Below are 27,558 nucleotides of genomic sequence, written 5' to 3' on the forward strand. Positions count from 1 at the left end.
CCTTTATGCGTTGGACATTTTTGGAATCATGAGGAGAAAATATTTTAAAAATTATAATCTGTGCATACGAAAAGGTTCACTTTTAAAGGCTTCATCTGATAATTTTCACAGATGAAATATTTCTAGGATATGAATATCTTCTGGGGTAGGTAAAAGGGAAAAGCAGAGGTGAAGGAGAAAACAGACACAGACAAAACAGTAAGAAAATGTTGGTATTTGTTGAAGCTAGATTATGTCTATATGGGGTTCAAAATACCTCTCTACTTTTCCATATACTGTATTTGAAAATTCCTATAATTTCAAAAAGGTAAAAACTTTATGATCAATTATGATCCATAATTTTTAGTACAAATCCTTTTAAAATATGTATGGAATGGAGTCAGCAGTATTACTTTTAGCTGATTGTTGATTAGAATCACTTTATTTTCCTTGCAAGAGATTTTATGTTCTATTCAAAAGGATGGATGCAACTGTGTAACCCACATGGGACCATAAAACCATATTTATGTATATCCTGTCATTTTTTTCTAACAGAATTTTAATCTTTGGTATGGAGCCCATTTTCCCTGACACACACACACACACCCCTTATTCTCAGCAATGGAAAGGTAGTGTGCTAGAGTATCTCACAGTACAACCCTTTAGACAGGCTTTTATTTTCATATATACTCTTTTCTTCCCCACAGGGATGGCATGAGGATATTTCGTCACTAAGTCTAGATTAGGGAGGTTAAAAGAAACCCAATGGTACGTGGGTAGAAGAACTGTCTGGTTACAAAGCCTATTTGTTGGTAATTAGGCTGTGTGCATGCATGTGTATAGTTTCCAAAGGATCAAAAAAATAAAAACTCGGGAACATTCATCAAATCTGAGGTGTAAGTTTATACTTTAGGGAACAGTCTTAATGAAATCACTGCCACAGTTTTGTCCTAGTTCAGGGAAAAATGGTGTGTTCTGATCATTCGTCCCAGGAAGGCACCCCAGTGGCCTACCGAAGCATACCCCCTTCTTCTATTGGGCCGATCACTACTACCCACTTTTGGAAAAAGCAACCAAGGCTGCCCAGACAATGGCAAATCACAGGCGAACACAGTTTATGGGGACACACCATTCGATGTTCTAGAATAGTTGAAATATCTTACTTTTATTAATATTTTTCCTACTGTTTTTAGTGAAAATGGTACATTAAAGGCACATACTCTATGGCCAGTAGTGTGAACACAAAGAAATATATTTGAATAATATCTTTAAAATATTTCAAAGTTTTATTAAATATTTTTATTGTTTTAAGATCACAGTTAAAGTACTTTAGCATGTTATACACATGACTTACATGTGCAATTTTTAGAAATATCAAATTAGGTATAAGATTTTGAAGAAAGAAATTATATAAATGTGTATATTGACTTTTACTACACATACATCTAAGAAAGCAATAATTCTGTTGTACCATTAAGTGGAAATCATTTATTACATGGCATGTTTACACCAACTCTAAAGAGAACCAAGCCAATTTCTGAAAGCAAAATAAAAAAAAAAGAAAAAGAAAAACAAAACCATGAGCGATTCAGTCATGCTGAAACTGTCAAGAGATTTTAGACCCTGGTGGTCAAATGAAGCTGTGGTTAATTTATGACATGTAAGTAAGCAATTCAAACCTATGAGAAGAGTTTATAATCTGGTATGTGGAGTCTCAGGTGATTTTATTCTTTTTCTGACAGATTCCTGAGAGCAAGAGACTTGTTGAGTGCTAATGAAATGGAAAAACGTTGCTGAGCTCCAGATCGTAAGACTGCCCTACCCCCTTGTTCCACGGCTCTTAGAGCTGAGGCACTAATGTGAGGAGTCAGGGGACGTGAGCCCACCCCTCTGGTGGGCCACAGAGCGAAATCAGTGTTAATGCACGAAACGTGCATGTCTCTATGATTTAGGTTAGAGCTTGTGAGGTAAGATTTGCATTGTGGGTGGAAGAGTTTTGAGGCATTGAATTAGATCCTTGGTACTCAGTAACCAGTTCTGGCCCAAGTTATCAGGAAATCTTTGGAGGGAGTAGTAATGTTCACCAAAACCAGCTCTGTGCATAAAAATTGATTTAAGGGCATGACCAGTTTTGACCACTGACTGCAAAACGAAAACAGCGGACACAGAATTTTTAACCACAAGGTTTCCTCTCTCAATTTAAGAGTATAAATACCACCACAGATTAAATTTGGCCAGAAGAGGAACCTTTTGTTTTTTTAAAAAAAGATGGACATTTATGTATTTGAAGGAAAGGATAGCACATACAGATGGGGATTATGAGGGACTCAAATACATTTGTCGTTCTATTCACGCTTGTTGTTTCTTTGTTCCAAAATGTCAGGAAGATAATGTCCTCAGCGAAACGAACAAAGTTGTTTCATATGGAGTATAACAAACTTAGCTATCACTTCCAAATGAAAGCAAAGCAGTCCATCAAACCCTGAATACTTCGCCAGACACATCTGGTAAGATGAACTGAACAGCTTCTTTTAAAATTGTTAAGTATGCTGTTAGTCTAAATAAGATAATGTTCAAAAATCAAAAAACTCAAAACAAAATCCGTATCTAATTCTTTGGGAATGCTTGTATAAACAAAAGCAACATCTAATTAACAGTTAGTATACTTTTTATAAGGTGCAAAATAAGGAGCTATTTGGGAGAGCTAAGTCTGAATTTCTACACCTACCAGTCACTCTGAATACTTTACAGGTCAAATATAACAATAGCATTTGCTTCTACTGCCCATTTTCAGCAATACACTGTTCTCTCTGGAGCAGGTGGTTTGTGAAGTCAAAACACTGCAGTGGAAAATAGTGGCACTGAAGGTAGAAGCAAAAAAAAAAAAAAGACAAACTTTTGAAACAGGACTTACTGAAATGAACTTTTAAAGCCGAGGTAGCCCATTAGGATTGGCCTTATATGAGGGCTCTGTGGAGCAGTGCGATCAAAGGTGACTCTCCTCCACAGCATCACACCCCCAACATCCCCTTTACAGATGATGGCTCCAGGCCTCCTGCGATTTCCTTCCTTTTCCCAGGCGAAGCGGTGGTGCTTCTTTGCTGTATGGAATGCCATCCTCCAGCCTCCAGCTGCTCGTCTTCAGAACACGAATGATTCATACAGTAGTTTAGCAGGCAGCATGGTCCCACTGCTTCACATTAATGTCAAATGCCAAACTTGGAACAGAGCTTTTTGGTATTTCCCCTCCCCTCCCCACCTTATAAACAAAACATGCCATTCAGTTTTCAGCTTACTCCTGTTCTGTAGCAATGTATCATTAGCTTGAGACTTTACATAGGTGCAAACATTTCCATACATTGAGCCAAAGACTGCAGAGTGCAAACAAAATTTCATCTGACTTACAGTAGCATCTGACTTAATAAGAAAACGAAAGGATTTGAGCACATTGGATTCTAAAAACCAGACCAGTTCAGATGCTCCTTTTTGTTCATAGTGTTCCATCACTGTTTTTTTTCTCCAGCAATTTTGATGGCAGGAAGTAGAATCACAACGATAACGTGGGAATTATTTTAACATGGCTTTGGGACATGGCATCAGTGGAAAGCTCATCTGACAGAATTAAATAAATATATTTCTGATATTTTTGGGAAACAGACTATCAGAATTACAACAGTAGGATTTATCTTTTAAAAGGGATGTTAATGAATTAACAGTTTTGATCTAAAATCTGGGAACTAACCTAATTTGGGGACAAGAACCTGTATTTCCAATGTGGCTGTGGGACATTTCTCTTTTTCCTGATCTCGTATACAGTACCCAAACAAATAAAACTTTAAGGATGTCTTACAGTATTTTTTCTTTCACTCAGCTTCTTAGAGCTGCAGCTTCAGTTACTATAATATACTCTACACACTTCAAAATCACATAGGAAATACCCAGAATAACTAAATAAATAAAAGGCTAAAGAAAACTGGAATAGTACTGCGTCTCCATCTGAGACGAAATCTTCTACTTCCAGCATTGCAGAGAAGGGCGAGGACAATTTTTTTTTTCAAAAGATTTATATACAGGCTTGAATCCAGAAATTAAGGTTAAAAGCATAAATATTGATAATTTCAACTAAATTCAGAATGGTTTTAGAAAGATATGATACAACAATTTAGAATAAAACAAAGCAGAAGAGCATCATATTTTGGTTTGCTTGAGATATATATAAGGTGCAACAACTTATTCTCTTGATGCTGTGGGACAAATGTTAGTGTAGATGGCATTTGCTGGCAGATTAAAAGATACACTATAGCAATCTGATTTTCCAAAATAAAAAAGAATGAGAGAAATGAAATGAAAATGGTAACAAGGGGTGTGGAGGAGAGCACTACATATTGGTCTGAAATATTTGTGCTAACAAATGTTACCTGAAAATAACAACACTCCTCTCCAGCAGATTCAGGGCATGAGAAGCACAATTGCTGAAATCAAGACTTCACTCGGAGAATCGACGAGGTGAGTCTAAGGAACTATAAAGCTTTGCAGGATTTCTGCTACTCTCAGTGCCTAACCGCTTAAAAATTAAGCATTTCTACAAAAAGGTTTGTATCTGAAAACAGTCATATCCAGTTAAGTTGCCCTCCCACCCCCAACCCTGCTTAAGGGAAAAGCCACTGAGGTTTAGGAAAAGCAGATCAAGTAAGATATTAATCACATAGAAAAAAAGGAATCTTTTGTTTTGCTTTTTTTTTTTTTTTTTTTTTAAAAAAGGTCCCATGAATATACAGCCATCTCTTAAGGAACTCTAGTGAAATGTAATCGGAGGACTGAAGGAGGGTGCTCTGGCAAAAATAGATCTATTCTAATGTGTTCTATAGAGTAACAAGTTAGTACCATTGTCAAGGTGCATGTTCTGCACCACACAATTTTTGTTGTTGGTTTTTCGTTTTGGATTTTAGCTCGTTACAATTTTCAAATCACTGCTAGCGAGTGGTCCAAAACTCCAACAGCCACCAACACTGGGACCCAGCAATTTCAAACATTCACTTTTTGTTCTGAAATTTAGAAAATATTAATAAAACAGCATCATAGTAGAACTATTATGCTAAAATCTGGAACTGCTCCCTTGATTTATTCCTACGTGAATGGGCTTAAGCTGTAACTTTGGGCTAATCTTTTACTAATTGCTTCTTCCTCCATGCCCACCAGGAATATGAATTTTTCAGGACATCGTTCCGATGCTTTGCTACCCTCTTTACCTGCTTTGGAAAAAAGAAAAACCTCTATTTGTTTTCAAACCTGTTAGTATGTTGTACATATTTTCCAGCACCGGAACTAAAGTAACATCTACAACCATGAGAAGCTAAACCTAGTCAGTACGAAGAGAGTCACTTTTTGTATGGCTATTAAGTCAAATTACAATTAGAAAAAAAAAATCATTATAATTCAGTCAAGTATAAATAAGAAAGCTAGATAAAACCATGTAAACTGTCATCATTCAGAGATCTAATTCAAAAGCTTCAAACTCGAACTAGCACTGTCAAAATTCCGCCAGTTTGAAAACCATTAAAAATTATTGCTGGAATCCAATAATCAAAATTTGGTAGTTTGTGCTGTGATGCAAGAGTGGGGAAATACTTTGTGCTATAGAACAAATACCCTGTAAAATCTGTAGCCTCAGACTAATTTTGATTTATCACTTTGCATCTGTTGCTAGGAAACAAGACACTGTGAACATCAGGTGGTTAAGTCAATATGTTGAATGTTCTAAAGCCAGTTAATCTACTTGGCGCTGGCATATGTATGGTTGGTTTTACGTTCAAAAGCAACACAACACAAAAAGGAAAGAGACTTGCAGGTGGATCTATGACTGAGAGTCCCACTCTGGTCAGGCATACCTCCCTCATCATTGACTCAATACCTCCTTAACAATACAAACTCGAAATGGCTCTAAAAACCTGCAGTGCCAATTAGGCTGTGCATAGCAATTGCAACCCGTCCAGTCAATCTGTGATAGATGTAAAGGTCTGTAGCTCCAAGTCCACATGAAGTGAGTGTCTTCAATGTGTTTAGAATAGTGAAGTAATACTAAGGTCACTTCTGAATAATATTTTTGTCTTTTTTTTTGTTGTTTGTATGAACAATCCATTGGTCACTTAGACCCCTGTGTAAAAATAAAAGAATCCTCAAGGCATGAAAACATCAGTAATCTGTAATCTGCAGGACTCTTCCCCTGTCTGGGAAAATATTTGCCACAATTTGCCTCAAGCAAATTCTTCATGGTCGCTCAAGGCTAAGAAAAAAATTCAGATTGTAAGAATTGTAATTTTCTCCTCTCCCTCTCCCTCTCTCTCTCTCTCTTTTGCCAGCAAACTACCACTCTGGTGGCAAATATAAAAGTGCAGAATATATGGACCACGAGGCCGAGCATACACCGCTAACAATGGTACATCTGCCTGCCCATGCTGCTAGGAGTCTCTGGAACAGGCTTTTCAATATTTATTCTACAATATAAATGTAGGTATAACCTATTATATAAACCATCTTAGAACTTAAATCTCCATGTACAAAAAAGACTAAGAATATCTAATAATAACTAGTGCAGTGCGTCAGTTTTTGTTTTGTTTTGAAAGAATAACTAGGTAATATATGAAACTAGTTTCACACTCTCTGGTTGGTAAAAGAGATGCTGGATGAGCTACAGTAAAGGCAGCCTTTTACCAAGTTACCACCTATTACTGTCAAAAGCCTTCAATAGAAAGCAAAGCTCCAGGATCATTCTGTTTCTGCTCAATATCAGACAGATAACCTCACCCTCAAAGATTCTGGGTTCTGAGAGAACAAACTGGCCCGGATGCTAACTTCTGCTTCAAGTGAATCTGGGCCATGTGGGGCAACAAGCACTTGTTTGCAGTCTATATTTTCCACCACTTGGACTCACTAGCATCCCTCAGTAAAGACAAGGCTAGGGTAGTAGGTAAAGCACAATGTTTTACAATGAAAGGGCGCTTCACTGGTCAGCGCAGGAAATAAGTACAGGAGCCTGTGGCATTTCTTTTGGCTGTCCATCATGGGTGAGTGGAGTTGATCTCTGACCTCTGTAAAATAAAAAGAAGAAAACAGTCACTTATTATTCAGCATCTTATTAGAGGCAGGAGAGGATGATGAATAACAAGTAAGTGTGTTCCAATATCTTGTTTAACAGTTACTGCTGTTACTCGCGTCATGGAATGAAAACTGTTTTTGCTTGAGAGTTTTTTCTTTTCTGTCACCTTCCTTCTTTTTTTTCCCCCCTTCCTCCTCCTCATTCTGTCTCCCTTCCTAAGATTTCATATATGAATTCCCCTCATACAATTCAACAACATACCCTCTGGCCTGAAATAACTAACCACTTCCATTTTGAAGAGATGAAATCCAAAGTACCAACAGATTTGGGGTAACTCTTTAAGAAGTGGAAAAATTTCAGTCTAGGACTGGGGTTCTGGACAATAATTTTCCTGTTGGTCCACTGATATTAAAAATGATACATTTCTTTTCTTGACTTGCCTGAAGGGTAATACTTGGTAACCTTCAGGTAACTTAGGGCAAATAAAAGCAATGACTCTGGAAGAGAAACAGAGATGGACTGGTACTCAAAAAAAAAAAAAAAAATGAAGAAACAATAAAACCTACGATTGGTCGGCCTGTTGGAAAATGTCAAGGAAGTGGCTAGTCCTATCTTTTTAGAATGAGAAGCTCTGTAGAAATTACCAAGAATTTTGGAGAGTTTTCTCATAACCATGAAGGAAATTGTATTTTTACTACTAATTATGCAGAAGCTAATGAAAAATCAGCTAATCACATGTACATGGGCAGAGAGTGTTTAGAGGAAGAAAACAAGTACTGATGCTGGATTTTACATTTTAACAAACTCTAGCCTAGCTGGGCCAAAATCAACACACATGGAGAGAGAACTCCAGACAGGACTAGGAAATTCATGGAAATTTCTATCATTTGGATAGAACCTATGCCAAACATAGCTGATTTTTCATTCAGCTTTTGCATAATTAGTAGTAAAATTACGATTTCCTTCATGGTTATGAGAAAACTCTCCCAAATCCTTGGTAATTTCTACAGAGCTTCTCATTCTAAAAACATAGGACTAGGCACTTCCTTGACATTTTCCAACAGGCCTACCAGTCGTAGCAAATGCATACTCGCTGTTCTGTAACCTACAATCGTCTGTAGTGCAGAACACTGTGCTGAAAATAGGTGATGTATCAGCAATGTTTTCATCGGGTTGACCTTTCGATACCGTATCTTCTTTAGAGTGCACAGAACAAAAGGAACTATTTCGAGATTCAGCTTTTACCTGCTCTGTAACTATACTCAAGTTTTATGCACAAAAGAAGAAAAATAAGGTAGACAAATTTCGACATTTAGGGGTTTCAGAATCCAAAGATCACTTAATAGCCCAAGATATTTAAGCTTTTAGAAAAGCAAAACATTTTAGAATCAAACCTCTGGATTAATCTATTTATTCACATGTGGATGTTTGTTATAGATACCACCGGTTCAATATGTTTAGCTCTTTGTTCAAGGAGGATGAAATTAAAATGCTATTTTTTACTTTTAAGATATTAAAAGATCCAAAATTTTAGTAAGTAGTAGAAAAGAAAAAAACAAAAACAAAAGTAAAAGATGAAAAGTACAATGTAAAAAAAGATGGGAAGAGGGAGAGAGAAATTGGGGTGAAAGCCCAGCTTCATCAATGGAAAGAGGAAGAAGTCAGAATCGCGGTGGAAGGGGACTATGTACCGCAACTGAGGTTCTAGCTCCCAGCGGAAGGGTCAAGAGAGACTCTTCATGATTTTCTCTGACATGACTGAAGCTTTCCTTTGGCAGTTTGTTAGACAGGGAGTTCAAATTCTGACTTAGGCACAAATTGGCTGTGTGCTCTTGGCAGGTTAATTAACCGTCATGAAAATGGGACTAAAAAAGCCCAGTTGGGAAGGCGAACTCAACTTCTAATAAATACACCAGTCTCTTAGCAAAGGTTTGTTCCAACTCTTTATTTTCTGCATTTTGTAAAACTGTCTTTCTAAGTTAGGTTTCTGAACCTAATGTTAAGATTTTTTCATGGTATGAGTGCAGGTAATGTATTTCCACCCCTAACTCCATGGGCCCCCCTTTAAACTATGAACCGAGTTGTTGCTGAAGTAATACTTAATTCATTGCTATGCGACCCAGGTTCAATCGCATTAGGCCTACAGATAGAAGCCTGGTGGGTAGACCTGCTTTAACAGGTTAGGGCTCAAGTTATAACGAAGACTCTCCAGGGTGATCTGTCCTTCTAACTATTAAGAATGTTAAGCGTTTATTAGATTCATGGCAAAATTCTAGTAATCATTACTGTTCTTTCCAATGGGAGGTTAAAAAAAAATAAAAAGCACCTTTACTCACAGTATTTTTTCCTATACCTGCTACCTAACTTAGGCAGTCATACTTCAGGAACTACTTCATTTATTCCTTCACCCACTCATTTGTTCCTTTATCCATTGTTGTAACAGGCACTAAGCAAGCTGGGAATATAAAGAATAAAACCAATGTTTTGCCTCCAAAACATACTGAAAGGAGACGAAGCATCGACAAATCAATACAACCCAATGTGGTCTGAGAGAGGCGTGATCACAGCATGCCGGAGCAACAAGAAGCACACAGCCTAGGGCATCAGGAGGACTGAGAGGAGAGGACCGCAGACAAGGGTGGGAAGGAGGACAGCAGGTCACCTGAGCAGAGGATGCACACCGCAAGAGCTTGGCCTATCTGGAAAGGGGCAAGTGAGTCGACATAACTGCAGGGCAGGGAGTGCGAAGGACGGGGGTGATGAGAGTGGAAAGGTTCTTTGCTGCGGTTTTCTGCTGATGCAAATTGGGAATCATGGAGGGCTGGTTAACAGAGCAATGGTGTGACCATGCTTACTCTCAGCAAAGAATGCAGGCAGGAGCGAACCTGCTTATGCGGTAGCTTTTCCTAGCCCTGAATTATTATCCCCCTCTCAATTCTTATATTAGCTCTTATTTCCACGATTCACAGGGACACTTAATATTCAGGCAGAGAGCTTAAATTCTCACTGCATGTGTATGTGTTTCTCCTCTATCCTTGACCGTACAACTCTACAAGCGGAAAAGTATCTGTGCGTTGTCTCCCTCAGAGACCATAGTGAATTTTAACAACGTCTGTCAGCTTTCACTTGCTATTAGGAACTTGCAACGTACACGTAAAAAGGAATTTGACTTCTTGGAGATATCTAGAGGCTATTTGTGAGGAAGTACTCGAACTGTAATATGACAGATAAATAGCAAGAAACAAACCAAGCTCATGTCAGGGACTCCAGGTTTACCTGGATGTGAAAAGAGTGTGGGGCCTACAGCTGGCTGCACAAGCTGCACTGGGTTGCAAGCTCTTTTGTACTGAAGACTCAAAGTCTAAGAAAGCAGCTCATCCATGGGTAATACACTTTGAAACGGAATATAAAATACCTGAATTTACAATAGGCTTTTTTGCCTTCCCAAAGGATCCATTAAGTAGCAGAATACCCAATTATACACTTAGAAGTTAATATACTTTCTGTGGGGCTTCCCCGAGTTCAAAGGGTTTTCACATCTATGATCTCGTCTGATGCTTACAACTTCATGATTCTTTGGGGATATCATTATGCTCAATGTAAGTAAGGTGAGAAAACTAAAGTCCAGAGAAAAAAATTACTTTGTAGGAAATCACACAAGAGTTGAAGAAAAATCCAGGCCTCTGGCTTTCATGAGTCAGATAACAAGATGCTGTTTTCCCTGAACTGCACTGTCTTCTGATGGCTGGTGATGGCACCAACACCACCACCACTGGGGGTGTTCCACACACCAGCACTGGGATGCTAGAGTTATCCCACATAACATCTCTATGAAATGACTGCATCCTGCCCATGTTTTTTTTAGAGGAAAAAACTGAGGATGGAGAAGTTAATAATCTTGCTCAAGATCTTTTGGTTTGCAGGTGATAGAGCTAGCACTCAAACCTCAGTCTGCAATGAGATCCAAAGCTCACGCTCAGTGGTCAGATAATACTGCTTCCCTGCTCTCAGGCTTTTTATGGAAATGCAGTTTAGCCACAGGATAACATATTCAAAATAAAATACTTGTCTGACTATATTTCCTGGTATTTTCCCATACTGCTAATTAGCATACACATTTCTGTAATACCTCATATAACCAATAGTGCTCTTGAACCAAGTTTGAACCCCGATGCCCTATAAAAAAATGTTACAAATCACATCAGAGAGGTTGATCTGATTTCCACGTTGCTTCCTCCTTCCACGTTCCGCCACTAACCTGTGCACATTTTCCATGGCTGCCACTTCAGCCAGTGCAGCGAGGCTAAAGAATGCAGACACGGCAGGCATTTCTGGAGTACTGCTCCGGGTCTCCGCGACCTCGGTGTTGTGTGAGCACTCGTCACTGCAGTCTGTCTCAGTTGCTTTAGGGAGATTCCTCTGCAGTTGTTCCTTTGGTTTGTCATCTGTAACAAAAGGGGAATCCATCAGGAGAGGATCACTCTGTTCTCTCCAGAGAAGAGACCCAGAAACTGCTGTGCCAGTCAACGTGAAAAGAGCTAACGTTCTCTACTGTTCACTTTTGCTATCCATTGACTATTAAGGCTTTTGTAGAATGTCTTCTCCCCTGTAACAAAGCTCTTTTATTAAGCTCAATTACAACTATGGACAGCACTGTGCCCTGAGGCTGAGCTGAAGAGAAGCTGTGTTTTATCTGAGGTCAAAGAATGGGTCACTCTTCAAGCAAGAAGGAAAAATGAGCCTTGGCTAAAATAAAACTCAAGGGACTTCTGCACAGGGTCCTGTAGATGTTGTAAAAGAGCCCTTAAAAACCCAACAGACTAAACATTTCTCATGAAGTTGTAGCATGCCCTACTATGGCAACTTGGACACTGGGTATGCTGTGATCACATTAATCAGTTCTAATGGGAGCCCGAGTTGTTAGTTTGTTCCAAAGACCTATTGGAGAGAAGACAAAGAGCCCGCTGGTATTTACAAAGAGGTGGATGAAATGCTATGCAAGTATACCTGCTACAAATGAGTATACTTTATTATGTAGCCATTATAGAGAAGGGAGAATTTTTACCATAGTTTAAAAAAAATTGTAAATATTGAAAATGACTGTTAAAAGCTTTAAATATTATCCATTAGGACACAAAAGTGGTGTGGTGCTTTTCTATGTAAAAGGGAGTGTTTTCTTGTATTTTTTTACTCCTCCTCCAAGTGAAAATGAATGAGGATACGACAATCTACAAAATGAAAGTCACAGAATTCAGATTGGACGGAAAAAGGAAGGAGGGGCCTGCGGGGCTAAACATCAGGACATCTAGGTTTTAGTCCTCATTCTACTTCTACTTTATTGAATGTACTCAGACAAAAAATGCCACCTCTTTGAATTTTATCTCTTATATGACAGGGCAAAATCAGGGCCTTGAATATGTTCTATGTCTCTAACAATCGATACATTCAAAACACACAAAAAAGTAAACAAAATTCATGGACTGTCCTTTAAGCAAACAATTTACCTCTATTAACACCTAGATTAACCCAAATCACATAAATAAAATTCTGGAGGTGCTGAGAGGCAGAAAGGCAACAGCCAAGGCCACTAGTACTTAGCTGGTATAGCACTCCAAGATTTGAGGACCGGGGATCTCAGTATCACTCACTGGCCACACCCCTTGCCTTGGGCTCCTCAGGTCATTCCACTGCCAAAAAGGCTACAAGGAACAGCAAACAGACCACAGGCTATGACTGAAAATGAAGAACTCAAGAATTCCAGAAGCATTCTCAGGCTCCCTGCATGGTCTGAACCCCTAATACAGGAAGTGCTGGATGCATTTTAAACCTTATCTACTGGTTTGAATGCCTGGTAGTCTGGCTTGTAGTGACCTGAATAGCAGATGGTCAAATAATGATTCATCTAGTATCTTTAAAAGTCTAGGATCTCCTGGAATTTACTTAAGATTGTTTTTGTGCATGTTGAGAAAGATAAAGATGACAGTCCTAAAAACGAATTCAGACATGCTCTTGGAAAAATAGCTATGATTTTAAACATGGAATAAAACATGTTTGGGGGTCTGTAGAAAGCTACAGAATAGACTCATTTTTCAGTGAGGAACCACAGTTGCTTACAGTCATTTGCTGACATGGTGGTCATCTGCTTGCTCTGGTTATCTCTGCCTAAAGCAAGCTTGTCCAACCTACAGCCCACAGGCTGCACATGCCCCAGGACAGCTTTGAATGCAGCCCAACACAAATTCATAAACTTTCTGAGATTGTGTGTGTGTGTGTTTGGCGGGGGGAGGTTTAGCTCATTGGCTATTGTTAGTGTATCTTATGTGTGGCCTACGACAATTCTTCTTCCAGTGTGGCCCAGGGAAGCCAAAAGATTGGACACCTCTTGCTAAAGCTCGCTCTTCTTACCCAAAGTACCTCCTGCTGGTGATACCCGGCCATCTGCTGTCCTGACAAGGTGTGTGATCTTGGTTTTCCTTGCTTTTCTCTTTTGGCTGCCCACCAAAGGTTCTTGTGTTGTTGTTGGCTCTGGAGTGTTGAAAATGGATGGAATATTTTTAACCTTATGAACAGGCTCCGTGGTGTTTTTGTCTTCTGAAAATATGGCTGAAATAGGAAATACCATGCATAGTTACACACAAAAGCAGAAAGCACCAACATTGCTCTCAGAAGGAAACATGTCTAAATTTCTGACCCATCTGAATGGAGAATTTACATTTAGAGTTTTCCAAGTACTGACGGAAAAAACAAAACATTGCCCATAACTTGTTTACTGCGAATTGATATTTGCTTTGATAAATTAAATGCAGTGAATTAAGATATCCCCTCTCTTTTACATTTTCTAAGTCTGGATGTTGCACATTGGTGGGGACGATCATTTAGGCAAATATGAGTATATTATGTCCTAAAAGGCCCCATGTCCTGTTTGTAATCAGGGTCCCTATCTGAGATCCCTTTGGCCAAATGGCCTGGAAAGGATGGTTAAAAAAAAAAAAAAAAAAAAAAAAAAATTCTTTTCCTCAGAGGACACTAAAATTAAAGATGGGCTTCTTAACTTTATATTTATGGTTGGGAAATGCTTCCAAGCACCAGGTTGAACTGATCAGAAAAGAAATTGAGGCCTGACTTTCTTTCATGTATATTGACAGTGCAGTAAGGATAGGAGAAACACTGGTGAAGCCAGCATGCAAAGGAAAGAAACTCTTTCATTCACTGGATTCTAAAACAAGGAATGCACTTAGTAAGATAACTTAATGAAGTCCCATATGTCAGCCTGGCTTGTGGAGAGGCTAGTTTTAGGTATCCTCATTGTAACCCCACTAAATCATTTGATAGCACACTCCTGTATCCTGAGTCACTCTGTCAAGAGCAAGGAAGACACTTGTACCACAGACTTTTCTGGTTTACACAGAATATGGATGCTTCTGTCTTTTCTTATATACTCATTTTCTTAGGACTTTACCCCCTCCCGACTTTAACGTAAAAGTAAGACAAGAATGTGTAGATGTGAGTTTAGTAAGTGTTTAGAAGTATAACATAGTTGAGTTTTATAATTGGGACTTAGAAAAAATTTCAGTGACCCAAGGGCTTATTAGCAGAGAAAAGAAGCATTTTCCTAATTTTTAACTATCCAATTTCTTAGGATAGGCATAGAAATCAAATCACTTTTGACGAAGATGAGGAGGATGTGGGTCTGAAAACTAATGTCAGCATGACAAGCCCTAAGTAAACTAAATCCAGAGGAGGCATATCTGAAGATATCTATTGGTAATAAAGCCATATATATATATATATATATATATATATATATATATATAAAATAGTTAGAAAAAAGCTAAAATAAGAGGAAGAAAACTAGAGCAAGAATAACTCAGGGTGTGAAAAAATGAACTTGTTGGTATAAACACTTGCACAGGCCTCATTTAAAATTTTTAATCTGTGTCCTTAATGGATTCAGGTACATCATCAAGACAGAAGGGCTATGAATTAATAAGATTTTTTTTTTTTTTGTCCTGGAAATCATGGCACCTTGTCTTTAAAAGATGTTTGAAAAGAGGGGCTGATTCCAGGCGTCACATTCCAAAACAAGTGGGAAATAATTTCAATTACATCAAAAGAAAGTATGTAAAGCAGAAATCACACCATCATTTGTGGTTTGGCCTTACCTCAATATTGCATAACAGATGGCTGTGTGGAGACAGGCTTAAGATAACAGTTATTTAAAAAAACTGCTTGGCAATGCTCCCAAACACCTTTTCAAGTAAGTAGTCAAAAGTCAGAAAAATATTCCTTTTAAATTGCAGATCTATTCCCGGGTCAAATAGGTCTACCTCAATGGTGGACTAATTTACTCTCAGTTATTATACTTAGTCTTAGAATATTTATACTTTGATATTTAGCTTAACATAGGACAGTGGTGGTACATATTTTAGGACTTTTTTTTTTTTTTTTTAGTTTAAACTTCAATAAAAGCTTCCAGCAAAATAAAAAATAATTTGGTTAGAAAAACCCCAAAGAAGTTGCATGATTCTAATTTAGCCTTAAAATTCAAAGCCTCCTTTAAGTATAAAGAAGCCCAAAATCTGAATGTACAATGAGAATTAAATAGCATCTATAGGACATTCACAGCCTTCAAGATTTCGAATGTCTTATCCAGATCCATCAGCTGTCCCTCTGATTACAGGAGTCTTGTTCACCACTCCAACAGAATCACTACATTGTGGATGCAGTGAGTTTACACTCCAGGAAGAACACTAACCTCTTCCCTTGTCTACTTCCCCTTCCCAGAAAAGTACAGAACATGTAGAAATCAGGGTATACAGTGGGGTTTCAAAGATGGAAAGGTGTATCATATCCTGCATCAGAACTGATTGTGGAAGGAACCAAGAAGGTAAAAGAAAAGGCCTGGATACCAGAAAAAGGCCAAGTCGGGTGGGAAAGATGACTTGCTTTTTACACAGAGACCATGGGGTCATGGAAGTAACAGTCACAGAGAGACCAGAATTCTACTCCTGACTTTTAAATTTACTAACTGCAGGACCATGGGCCTCTGTTTCTTCAGAGATGGAGGTTGGACTATATTAACTCTAAAGGAGCCATCTAGCCCTAAAATAATGTCAGATTTTGCTAATAGGCTACAGTCAGGGATCCGGCCAGGGGCAACAACAGCAGCAGCAGCAGCAACAACAACAAGCCTCCAGTCAGCTCCAGAGTCACAGGCTGGGGAACAGTACTCCCTTGACTAGCACTGTTTTTGTTTGCTTCCTGAGCCTTCAAACGGTCTCATTTCTATTTAATGGTTGTTCATTTTCTAGTTTGTTCCAGATGAACTGGAAAAAACACAGGAAGAAGCATAAGGCACAGTTGCAAAGGGGTTGATTACAAATGGAGGTACAGCTCCCGCCTAAAACCAGAGTGCAACTGGGGATAGCTCAGAAACCAGCAGGCAAAGAGCCTGGGGGCCCAAAGCAGACCAGCAATACTCAAGTCCCAAGGGTCAGTATTTTGGAAGAAAGTAAAGGAGTGAATCAGACTGCAGACCAAGTGGAAGAGGCCAAAAAAAAAAAAAAAAAAAAAAAAGATTATGTCGTAAGTTCTTGTAAGCTCTCCAAAAGAAGGTAATGCCAATTAACCAGAGTCTCCTCTAAACCTACTGTTAGATCAAGATCCAATGATGGGCCCTGCAGGTGATGCACATTTGAAAAAGGTATGCAATGTGACCTTGCTAGAGTTTGGAAGAGGATAAGGGTCCAGACTCATGTTCTGACCCAAGGGTTAACCCCAGAACATGCTGTCTTGTTCGGTGGTTTAGACTGAGGACAGCTTTCAGGATCAGCCCTTAGGGAGACCCTTCCCCTAAAACAGAAGAATTAGGGAAGGCAGATGAGGCTGAGTCCAAGAAGTAGTTTTCTGGGTCAAAACAGTAGATCTGAGTCCAGTGACACTGGCAGAGCAAACAAAAGCTTGGTGGTGAGGGATATGAGATGAAAAAAGTTCTGAGAGGGAAATGAGCACAAAGGCTGAGTACAAAGACAGCAAGCTAGTTCCTCCTGACAACCCCCAGCCTAATGGAAATGTAAGAAAAGAAAGGCTTTGTCGCTCCAAAACAAATTACTTATTTCTTTTCCGGCTTTTAACTGAGCACACAAAACTAGCCGAGCACTGCAGAACAAGTCCACAGGGCTAGTTTTTACGCTCAAACAATAACCATAACACACTTGAAGCGTATCATCTGAGAGTGATAATGCAAGCTCACTCCTGGAGCCACATCAGGAATGCAGCAATAAGAGACTGTCTTGTTTTCCAAACTCTGATCCCAAAATGTGGAGTAAGTTTTTTGGGAAAGCAGCATTGCTCTTGTATTGTACCCCGTGAGGCCACTAGAGTGCTCCAGAGTCATGAATTCACATTCCAACTGGGGTTTCAAACTTGCAATGAAATTATTATAGCCAGATCTGAAATCTAATTGCCTTTGGTAGGTCTCTCATGAGCTGAAACAGCAGTCAGATGCTGAATAGAACACAGGAAAAAGAAGCAAATGAGCCTGATCCAACATCCTGAGATACTTTGCTGAAGTTACACAGGAACTATTTCAAACTTAAGAGATTGAGTTAGCCTAGGCACTGTGGATCGTGTGTGAAATCTAACCATAAACCAGAGTTTTCCTGCCTGTAATTAGATTTATAAACTGCAAAGAGACAAATTTTTATAGAGATTTCCTAGTCCTAGGTTTTTTTTTTTTTTTTTTTTTCCTCTTGTGAAATATCATATCCTGAACCAAAAGTGGGTTAAAAGTCTACAAATAAGAAAAACGGAAAATGTAGTAGCTGATGTACTTAAATGGAGAGATGATTTCTTCCCTTTCTGCTTGTATTGCTCAGGATTTAGTTTCTTACCATGTATTTGGGGCTGATAAACCCTCCTTAATTCACTGGGAATGCTGTCTTTAAAAATATGTATGTATGTATGTATGTATGTATGTATCTACCTACCTACCTTTCTATCTATCTAAAAGCCCCTGTAAACTATAAAGTGATAGGAAGTATTAGTTATCATCATTATTATTGCAATTAGAAACTTCTAGCTTAAGCATGAGCATATGACACTACAACTTGGTAGAAAGATAAACACAGGGGCAGAGGTAGGAGGTAGGTGTTCTTGGTTTATTTGAAAATCCTACCTTTAATTCTAGGCTGTGGACAATTTTTTTAATAGATACATACCAAAATTTCAGGAAGTGGTTTAACAATTTTGAATTTTAAAAGCCCAGGGCTTAAGAGAGATTATAAATTTAGCACTGAAATATATTACAAAGCACCTAAATAGTTCTGAAATTTTGAAAACACGATTGCAAGGCAGCTACACACAGGGTGGTATAGCGAAAACAGTGAACTAGAAGTCAAAATAGCTGAATAGTTATAAAGCATCAGTTGACTCAATATTTCTATTAAAGACATCCGCTACAAACAATTCCTGTCTAACATTTGAGCAGGATTTTAATCTTACACATGCTAAAATTATTCTACATTATTGTTATATTTTCTGTCCTTATATATTTATACCCTCTCCAAGGTGAAGTTTCAATAAGCAGTGATATACTCAGAGATGAGGGAGAGGATTAAAGGCCTAGGAAATTCACAAAGCACATAGTCACTACACAAACAAGTAAATGTTGGAGATAGTAAGAAAATAAAAAACTGAAAGTGGTAACTTTGAATAACCAGTAATTTCTGATGGTCAAATCAATTCCTGTTTTTCCTGCCCACATCAAATGAGTTTGTACCCTATACTAAATAATGGACATGCGTTTTTCAGTGCATATTCTCCAAAAGTTTTGTTTCATATACATTAGTAACACCAACAATAACTCTATTTTTACTAAAGCTTGGGACTGCCTATAAGACTCAAAAGTGACGTTTCTGCCCCAAAGGCAGAAAATTAGGGCTATGGAATATAATACTTCTAGTAACAGAATACTTACTCAAAATACCACAGCAATACAATCATTATCAAGTGTTAGAGGGGAAATAGAATTTACAGTTTGTATATTACTACATCTCATCATTCACCCAATCTCCAATCACACAAAATATATATGTACTTAATACAAACGTATAGCGTAGTTCTAGTGAGGTTAAACAATTTGTCCTACTGAAAAACGCTGATTAGCGGCAGATTTGAGACTAGAACCCAGATTTCCTAATGCCCAGGTAAGTGCTCTTTCTACCACACTGCACCTGCTCTGGTACCTCTGTAGAGTTTTCAGTGTTTAACAAAACAGAATAAAGTACTTAAAACACTATCATTTTAAGTAAAGAGTAAAGTGGTCCTAAATGTCCTTCAAACTCTTCTGATAGTTCATCAGTGCCTTACATTGATCAAAACTGTATGGAATATATTTTTAAAATATACAAGAGCTAATGTACCAATTTGAGGATGTTAGGATTTAATGCTGTGAACAGCACAATTCGTATTTTGTTTTGCCAGTACTGAAGCAGAATATTCCATAGGGGTTGTGAATGTGAGTTAACAAGTGAGCTAACAGATGTATTGCTGGTGTTTTCTGTAAAAGTAAAATTACATGGAAGCCAATGTGGCTCATATGACCTATGTCTACCTAAATAAAAAGTATTTATGTTTAAAATGAACTCAAACTTGACCATTTTCGAGAGCTAACTTAAAAACATGAGTATTTTGGATAAGTGACTTAAGCCAATTGTGCATTTTATTTTTTTCTCATTTTCAGTAAAGGAATGGTAACATATTTGTAAGTCAAAACATGTGGACTAGGTCATTAAGTTCCCATTTCTGGATATAAGTGAATCAAAGGAGTTGAAACAGATGATCTCTAAAATCCCTTCTAGTTTTCAAATGAAGTGACTCCTACAAAAATGTCAGCTCTTTAAAAATATCTGCATTGAAAAAAAGAGAATCAATAGGAAAAAAGAAGAGATGGCAGAAACCGTTAACCATTGCACCATTAACCTTAACCATTGCAGAAATTAGCCTTCACCAAAGGGCTCAATATTTAACCTTAAAGTCACAAATGAATATGGCTGCAAGAAATTTCAAAATCAAATCTGCACCTAGGATTTATAACATGACTAGTTAATATTAGATTTTTCCTGGGCTACCCATAAGCCTTGGGGTGTTCTATTTTAATGTAGTTAGAGGTACTAGGGGCTGGGCTAGGAAAACATCCAGGTCAGAAGTCACACCTGCAGGCCTGCCCATGCCCAGCCAACCAGGTTCTTATTCCAACTCCCACAAGGCATAAGCATCTGCCTGCAACATGAACTGCAATGTTGAATATGTTTAGCTGTGAAAAATTCTAATCTCTGATTAATGCGATTCAAAGGTTATAAACTGCCCTTTAACAGATTAAACACCACGTGATACGCTGTCTGACCCTTGGCAGGAGTCCCCCAAATAGCTGTTTTTTGTTTTGTTTTGTTTTTTTGAGATGGAGTTTTATTCCTGTTGCCCAGGCTGGAGTACAATGGCATGATCTTGGCTCACTGCAAGCTCTGCCTCCTGGGTTAAAGCGATTCTCCTGCCTCAGCCTCCTGAGTAGCTGGGATTACAGGTATGTGCCACCACATCTGGCTAATTTTGTATTTTTAGTAAAAATGGGATTTTTCCATGATGGTCAGGCTGGTCTTGAACTCCTGACCTCAGATGATCCACCTGCCTCAGCCTCCCAAAGTGCTGGGGTGAGCCACTGCACCTGACCCCAAATAGCAGTTTTGATGTGAAAAATAAAAATAACCTACTTATTAACACGTAAGTCTAATGCTGTTGGTTGAACCTATAGAAATTATACCTTTAAAAAACCTATACAACTTATGCCATTTCCAGCTTCGACTGTCTGCAATTAAACAGTAACATTGCTTGTCTTACCTTCTGTAGGGTGAATGGCATCCAAGAAGAGTTGCTTGTTTGACCATTTATCCCCACTTCCTAAAAATGACAGGAAAGGAAAGAAAAGTGAAACTCCACTCTTGGTAGATACCCATGCTACAAAAACAAGATGGTACACAAACTTGAAACATCACACAAATGAAGCTGAAATGTATTTCAATTATTTAATTCTTAAAATGGTATTTGTCAGCTAAAATAATGAGGCTGTACAAAAAATGGATTGAAAACAAAATTTTTGTCTTTTATGAAATATAGCGGTGGATTATTTCTGCAACTTTAATCGAAGTAATCTGAAGATCAATAAAAGGGAATGAAAAAAGCTGACATTTTCACCTAATGAATCACATTTCTTTACTGGAAGCAGAGGAAATAATAATATCCATATACAAAACAAAACCAAGAAGCTGAAGTGGAAGTGAAAAGAAAGCCCAAATTAAGTAAAAGGTTACATACAGGAACACACAGGCACACATGTCCACATACAGGAGACAGCTGCATTGAAAGCCTCATTCAAGAAACACGGAATGCTTCACATCTGGCCATGCAAGAAGGATGCAAATGGGCACCAGATGAGGTGGTTTAGGGCAGTCACAACACTAGCATGCAGGGAGATGCTCAAGAAAGCCAGGCCTACAGAATACATGGCTGCACTGAGCCAGATGGGAAGATTTATCTTCTATGTGAAAGAACAATAGGAGTCCTACGCTATGGGAAGAAAGAGATCTTAAGATGAGCCCTGAAGATGTTTAAAGGCTCATTAAGATCATACCAATGAGACAGACGTTCCCAGTAAAGAGGGGACAGAGTGCAATCAGTGTCTACTGCCTTTTCAAAAAACAGGCACGTGACTGAAGGAGATGGGAACAAGAGGCTGGCAAACGAAAGGGGGAAAAAAGACAGGTTGCAACTTAAGAGTAGAGAAAAGGATCCACAAGAATCCTCAAGTGTCAGAGGAAGTACAGAAACGGTGGCACTTTCACATGAATATGAAACTGTAAGATTTCATGAAGTAGGAAAATGTGGTCATGGTATGAAGGGCTGCTAAGTATGTGAAAACCAAGACTAGTCAAAGAAAATAAATGGCTAAGTGGTCAAGAAGCCTCAGTTGCAAAACGCACCAAATACAGATGAGAAGAAGCAATTTTAGGATTCACACGGGGCTCTGAAAATAGAGACAAATATGGATTTGTATAGGAATCCAAGTGAAGGAGATTTGCAATTAGCTGCAGAGACCAGAAGGAATGAAAACACCGCATCAGGAGCTGATGGCATTGAAGCAAGCACAGGGGAAGACAAGGCAAAGGCAGTGCATGGAAGCATTACTCAAAGATGAATCACAATGGAGGTGACCAAGAACTCTTCACGGAGGATGGAGGGCACCAATACCTTTTTCCGGAACATTAGGCTTCTCCTTTTTGTGCTTATATTTGCTGACAATTTTGTGGAATAAGTTCTTTTTCTGAGACTGGAAAGGACCTACAGACAATATTAATATAGATATATTTTAAATTCACAATGTTTCATAAAACAATATTGTGTATTTTTCAACAATTACACCCTCCTCCCTCCTGTGGAATAAGCAAATTGAGTCGCAAGGAATGTCATCTTGCATCTTCACTTATTTAACTGGTGCTCAGCCCCGTTCTTTAGGCTATTTAAACCAGTGAGATTTTCCTTAGAAATGTATTGGGCAAAGCCTCCATTAAGGCTGGGACTCCCTAAGCATAAACTTCAGATTCAGTGAGTAGAAACAGACTATAACCAATAATAGCAGAGTAGCTAGAGTCTGCAATAGAGAAAAGATTTTACTTTAGACTCCTAAATATCGTGAAGGAAAGGATGGCATATCTGTTTTATCTCTCCAAAGAAATGGATTTTCACAACAAGGATAGCACTTTGAAGACAGCAGTTGACCCGACAGCATTAGATAGATTTCTGGCCTTTTCTGAGAATAATCCGGGGGACAAAAGTGACTTAAAAATAGAAAATATTGGCCAAAAAACTTTATTCTGGGTGGAAGTGGGAGATGTTTCAGATTCTTAGTTTTCTCCGATAAAGAAACAGAATTGAGATTTTTTTTTTTCCAGTTAACAATCAGAAATACCAACAATAGCCCTGACTTCCCCAAAGCCCCTGTGGCATCTCTCTACCTACCAACAGCTGTAACTACATGCTCTGCCTTCTGTCTGCAGGGACCACCTTACACTCCCATCTGGTCAGCGCCTCCACCGATGGCGTAGCAACACCCTCCCTGTCCAGCTCAACACCATCATTTCTGCCTCTCGAATGGGTCATTCCATCAGTATACAAACATAATTTCTTTTAACTTAAGAATGAAAAAGGTGGCTTCTAACCAAACCTTCCTCACCTCAGTTACTGTCTTAGTTCTTCATTCTCCCTGTGGCAGAAAACTCCACAGAAGGGTTGCCTGTGCTGTCCCCAGTTTCTCTCCTTCCATTCTTTTTTTTTTTTTTTTTTTTTTTTGAGACAGGGTCTCACTCTGTCACCCAGACTGGAGTGTCGTGCATGATCTCAGCTCACTGCAACCTCCACCTCCTTGGCTCAAGCAATCCTCCCACCTTAGCCTCCTAACTAGGACTACAGGTGTGCATTACCACGCCTGGCTAATTTTTTGTCCTTTTTTTTGGTAGAGTTGGGGTTTTGCCATGTTGCCCAGGCTGGCTGGGCTCAAGCAATATACCCACCCTGCCTCCTAAAGTGCTGGGATTACAGGTACGAGCCACTGTGCCAGCCCCATTCGGTCTTCAACTCATTCCAACTAGGTTTCTGCCCTGCCACTCATAAAAAACCGCTCTTCACGGGGTCATCCGGTACCCCCATGCTGTGAAGGCCACTTGTGGGTCCTTATTGCACCAGGCTGTTCCTGTAGCTTCTGACCACTACAGCCATACCCTCTGCCTTGAATGCCTCCTTCACTGGGCTTCTAGGATACCACCTTCTCTTATTTTCTCTTCTCCATCACTGATCTTTCCCTCTGCTTACTCTTTTCCCTGACTTCTTAATTTTGGAAAGCTCTGGGCTTGGTCCTTATCCTCTTCTCTATTCTCACTCATATGGTATTTACCTCTAGTCTCAGGGCTTTACAATTGAATAAAGTAAATACCAGCTATAGGTTGAAGACTCAAAAATGCATCACCCCAGCCAGACCTCTTCTATTGTGTGTATATGAAAAGCCAGCAATCTTGTACTATCTCACAAGGACTTAAGAGATCCAGAGCTCCGTTATCTCCATAATCTCATATCCTGCTGCTCCTCCTCTCCTTCGAGTCTCTCTAGCTGCACGGGCCTCCTGGCAGTCCCCTGCACATGTAGTCGCAGTGTTCCTGACTTGAGGGTCTCTGAACCAGCCATTACCCTGCCTAGAAAATGTTCTTCCCCATGATGTCCACATGGCTAACTTCCTGACCTCCTTCAAGGCTTTGCTTAACTATCTTCAAACCACTCTGTATAAAAAAGCAAGTCAACCCCATGCCCATCACTTGATCTCCCTTTCCCTCACAAACCTATTCTTTTAACTGATTTTTAAAAACAGCTTTGTTGAAATATAATTAACATTCCACACAATTCACTCATTTATAGTATACAACTTGTGGTTATATTCAGATATTTCCAACTGCCACCAATTTTTGAACATTTCATCACCTCAAAAAAAAAATTCCAAACCCTTTTAGTATTAGCCCTCCTATAGCTGTATTCTCCCTCTCTCTAAGCAGCCTCAAATCTCCTGTCTCTATAGATTTGCCTATTCTGGAAATTTCATATAAATAGAATCCCATTACGACGTCATTTTTGACTTCGCATAATGTTTTCAAGGCTCCTCCACGCTATAGCAGGTATCAGGGCTGAATATTCCATTTAATGGGTTTAACACATTTTGTTTATTCATTCAACAGTTGGTGGATACCTGGATTATTTCTACCTTTTGACTATTATGAATAACAGTTATAAATATTCAAGTAGAAGCTTCTGTGTGGACATAGGCGTTCATTTCTACAGGGCATATACCCTAGAAATGGACTTGTTGGGTCATGTGGTAACTCTACGTTTAGCTTTTTGAGGACCTACTAGGCTACCGAAGAAAGCAGCTGCACAATTTTGCATTCCCACTGGCAGTGTATAAGGGTTTCAATTTCTCCACATCTTTGTCAACATTTGTTATCTGTCTTTTTTTTATTATGGCCATCCTAAGGATGTGAAATGGTATCTTTCCCACTGTGGTTTTGATATGCATTTCCCTGATGACTGATGATGTCAACTGTATTTTCACATACTTATCGACCATGTACTTGTTACCTTCTTTGGAGGAGTATCTATTCAGATCACTTGCCCATTTTTATGAGCTGTCTTTTTTACTGCCGAGTTGTAAATGTTCCTTATACAGTCTAGATAAAAGTTTCTTATCAGATATGTGATTTGCAAATATTTTCTCCCATTCTGTGGGATGTCTTTTCACTTTCTTGGCAGTGTTCTTTGAAGCACAGAATATTTAAATTTTCATACAGTCCAAAGTATCTATTTCGTCTTTTGTTGCTTGGGCTTTGGTATTATATTTAAGGATTCATTGCCAAATCTGAGGTTATAAAGATTTGCCCATTTTCTTGGAAAGTTTTATTGTTTTAGCTTTCACATTTAAGTCTTTGATCTATTTTATGTTAAATTTTGTATATTATATGAGTAAGTATATAACTTTATTTGTATGCAGATACCTAGTTGATCCAGCATCATTTTCTGGAAAGACTATACTGTTCTCATTGGTTATTCTTGGCACTGTTGTTGAAAATTAGTTAACCAAAAATGTGCAGGTTTATTCCTGGACTACCAATTCTATTCCACTGACCTATATGTCTATCTTTATTCTAGTACAATACTCCCTTGATTACTGTTGTTTTGTAATTAGTTTTGAAATCAACTGCTAATTTTTTATATTTTAAGATTGTTTTGGCTCTTCTGAATTTCTTGAAATTCCACATTAATTTTAGGCTTGTTTGTCAATTTCTACAACGAAGTCAGCTGGAATTCTAAGAGGGGTTGGGTTGAATCTGTAGATCAGTTTGGGGGAGTGGTTCCATCTTAACAAGTCCTCCAATCCATGAACATGGGATGTTTTTCCATTAATTTCTATCATCTTTGTTTCAACAATGTTTTGCAGTTTTCATTATATTGTACTTCTTTTGTTGGTTAAATTTATGTCTAAGTACTTTATTATTTTTGATGCTATTGTAAATGGAATTATATTCCTAATCTCATTTTTAGACTGTTCAATTCGATTGTTCAAGTGTATCAAGACAGAACTAAGTTTTATCTAATGATCTTATAACCTGCAGCTGTACTGAACTCATTTATAATAGTTTTTTGGTGGATTCCTTAGGATTTTCTATATATGAGGTCATGTTATCTGAGAATAAAGATAATTTTACTTCTTCCTTTCTCACCTAGATACCTTTTATTTCTATTTCTACCTAAGTGCCCTGGCTGGAACCTCCACTACAATGTTGAACTATGAAGTAGTGAGAGTGGACATTCTGTACTGTCCCTTTTCCTAGGGGGAAAGTATCCAATACTTTTATCATTAAGTTTCATGTTAGCTGTGTATTTTTGTAGATGCTTTTTATCAGGTTGAGGAAGTTCCCTTTTAATCCTAGTTTGTTGAATTTTTTTTTAAAACATAAAAAGGCATTGACTTTTATCAAATGCTTTTCCTAAAGCTATTGAGATAATCAAATGTTTTTTTATTTTGTATTCTATTAGTAGGGTATGTTACACTAATTGGCTTTTGGATGTTAAAGCAAACTTGCAGTCCTAGGGTAAAATCCCACTTAGTCATGAAGTATAATTCTTATATGTTGCTGAATTTGGTTTGCTAGTGTTTTGCTAAGGATTTCTGTGTTCATATTGGTAAGAGATATTGGTCTGCAGTTTTCATTTCTTGTGATGTCTTTGTCTTGTGAATGTCTTGAATGTCTTTGACATTAAAGTAATGCAGCCCTCACAGAAGGAACTGGGAAGTGTTTACTTTTCTTGTACTTTCTGGATTTACTTGTGAAAAATTGGTATCAATTCCTCCTCAAATGTTTGGTAGAATACAGTGGTGATGCCACCTGGGCCTGGGCTTTATTTTTTTTTTCCAGGTACTTTAAAAATTACTGGTTCAATGTCTTTACTGGTTATACATCTATACAGATTATCTATTTCTTAAGCCAGTTTCAGTAGTTTGTGTCTTTCCAAGAATTATTTCATACATGCTATCCAATGTATTGGCTTTAGTTGTTCATAGTATTGTTTACAATTCTTTTCATTTTATAGTCAGTAGTAATGTCTTTTATTTCATCTCTGATTCTAGTAATTTGAGTCTTCTCTTTTTTTCTTGGTCAATTTAGCTAAAATTTCTCAATTTTGTTATTTTCAAAAGGCTATTTTTTGGTTTCATTGATTTTTCTCTATTGTTTTAATATAATTTCATTTCATCAACTTCTTCTCTAATGTTTATTATTTTTTTCCTTCTGCTTCCTTTGAGTTTGTTTTCCTCTTCTTTTTTTGAGTGTGTT

General features: G+C 38.2%; 1 protein-coding gene across 17 annotated transcripts in view; it reads right to left on the reverse strand.

Annotated features, from left to right (window-relative positions):
- Window positions 1-1,128: 1,128 nt before the first annotated feature.
- The window catches only part of BBX (BBX high mobility group box domain containing), a 278,550-nt gene continuing 252,120 nt past the window's right edge, over window positions 1,129-27,558 (reverse strand). For 11 of the 17 annotated variants that reach the window (XM_017517135.2, XM_017517142.2, XM_017517136.2 and 8 more), the window contains 5 exons: window positions 22,379-22,468; window positions 20,972-21,031; window positions 13,481-13,678; window positions 11,334-11,520; window positions 1,129-7,067 (listed from right to left, as the gene is read on the reverse strand). In XM_017517135.2, coding sequence (XP_017372624.1) covers window positions 6,980-7,067; window positions 11,334-11,520; window positions 13,481-13,678; window positions 20,972-21,031; window positions 22,379-22,468 — 623 coding nt within the window. In that variant the 3' untranslated portion in view covers window positions 1,129-6,979. The remainder of the gene's footprint in view (window positions 7,068-11,333; window positions 11,521-13,480; window positions 13,679-20,971; window positions 21,032-22,378; window positions 22,469-27,558) is intronic. The other 6 variants (XM_017517145.1, XM_037734450.1, XM_037734448.1 and 3 more) reach the window with 5 other exon arrangements.

The sequence above is a fragment of the Cebus imitator genome, unplaced genomic scaffold, assembly GCF_001604975.1.
Source record: "Cebus imitator isolate Cc_AM_T3 unplaced genomic scaffold, Cebus_imitator-1.0 Scaffold619, whole genome shotgun sequence".
Lineage (NCBI taxonomy): Eukaryota > Metazoa > Chordata > Mammalia > Primates > Cebidae > Cebus > Cebus imitator.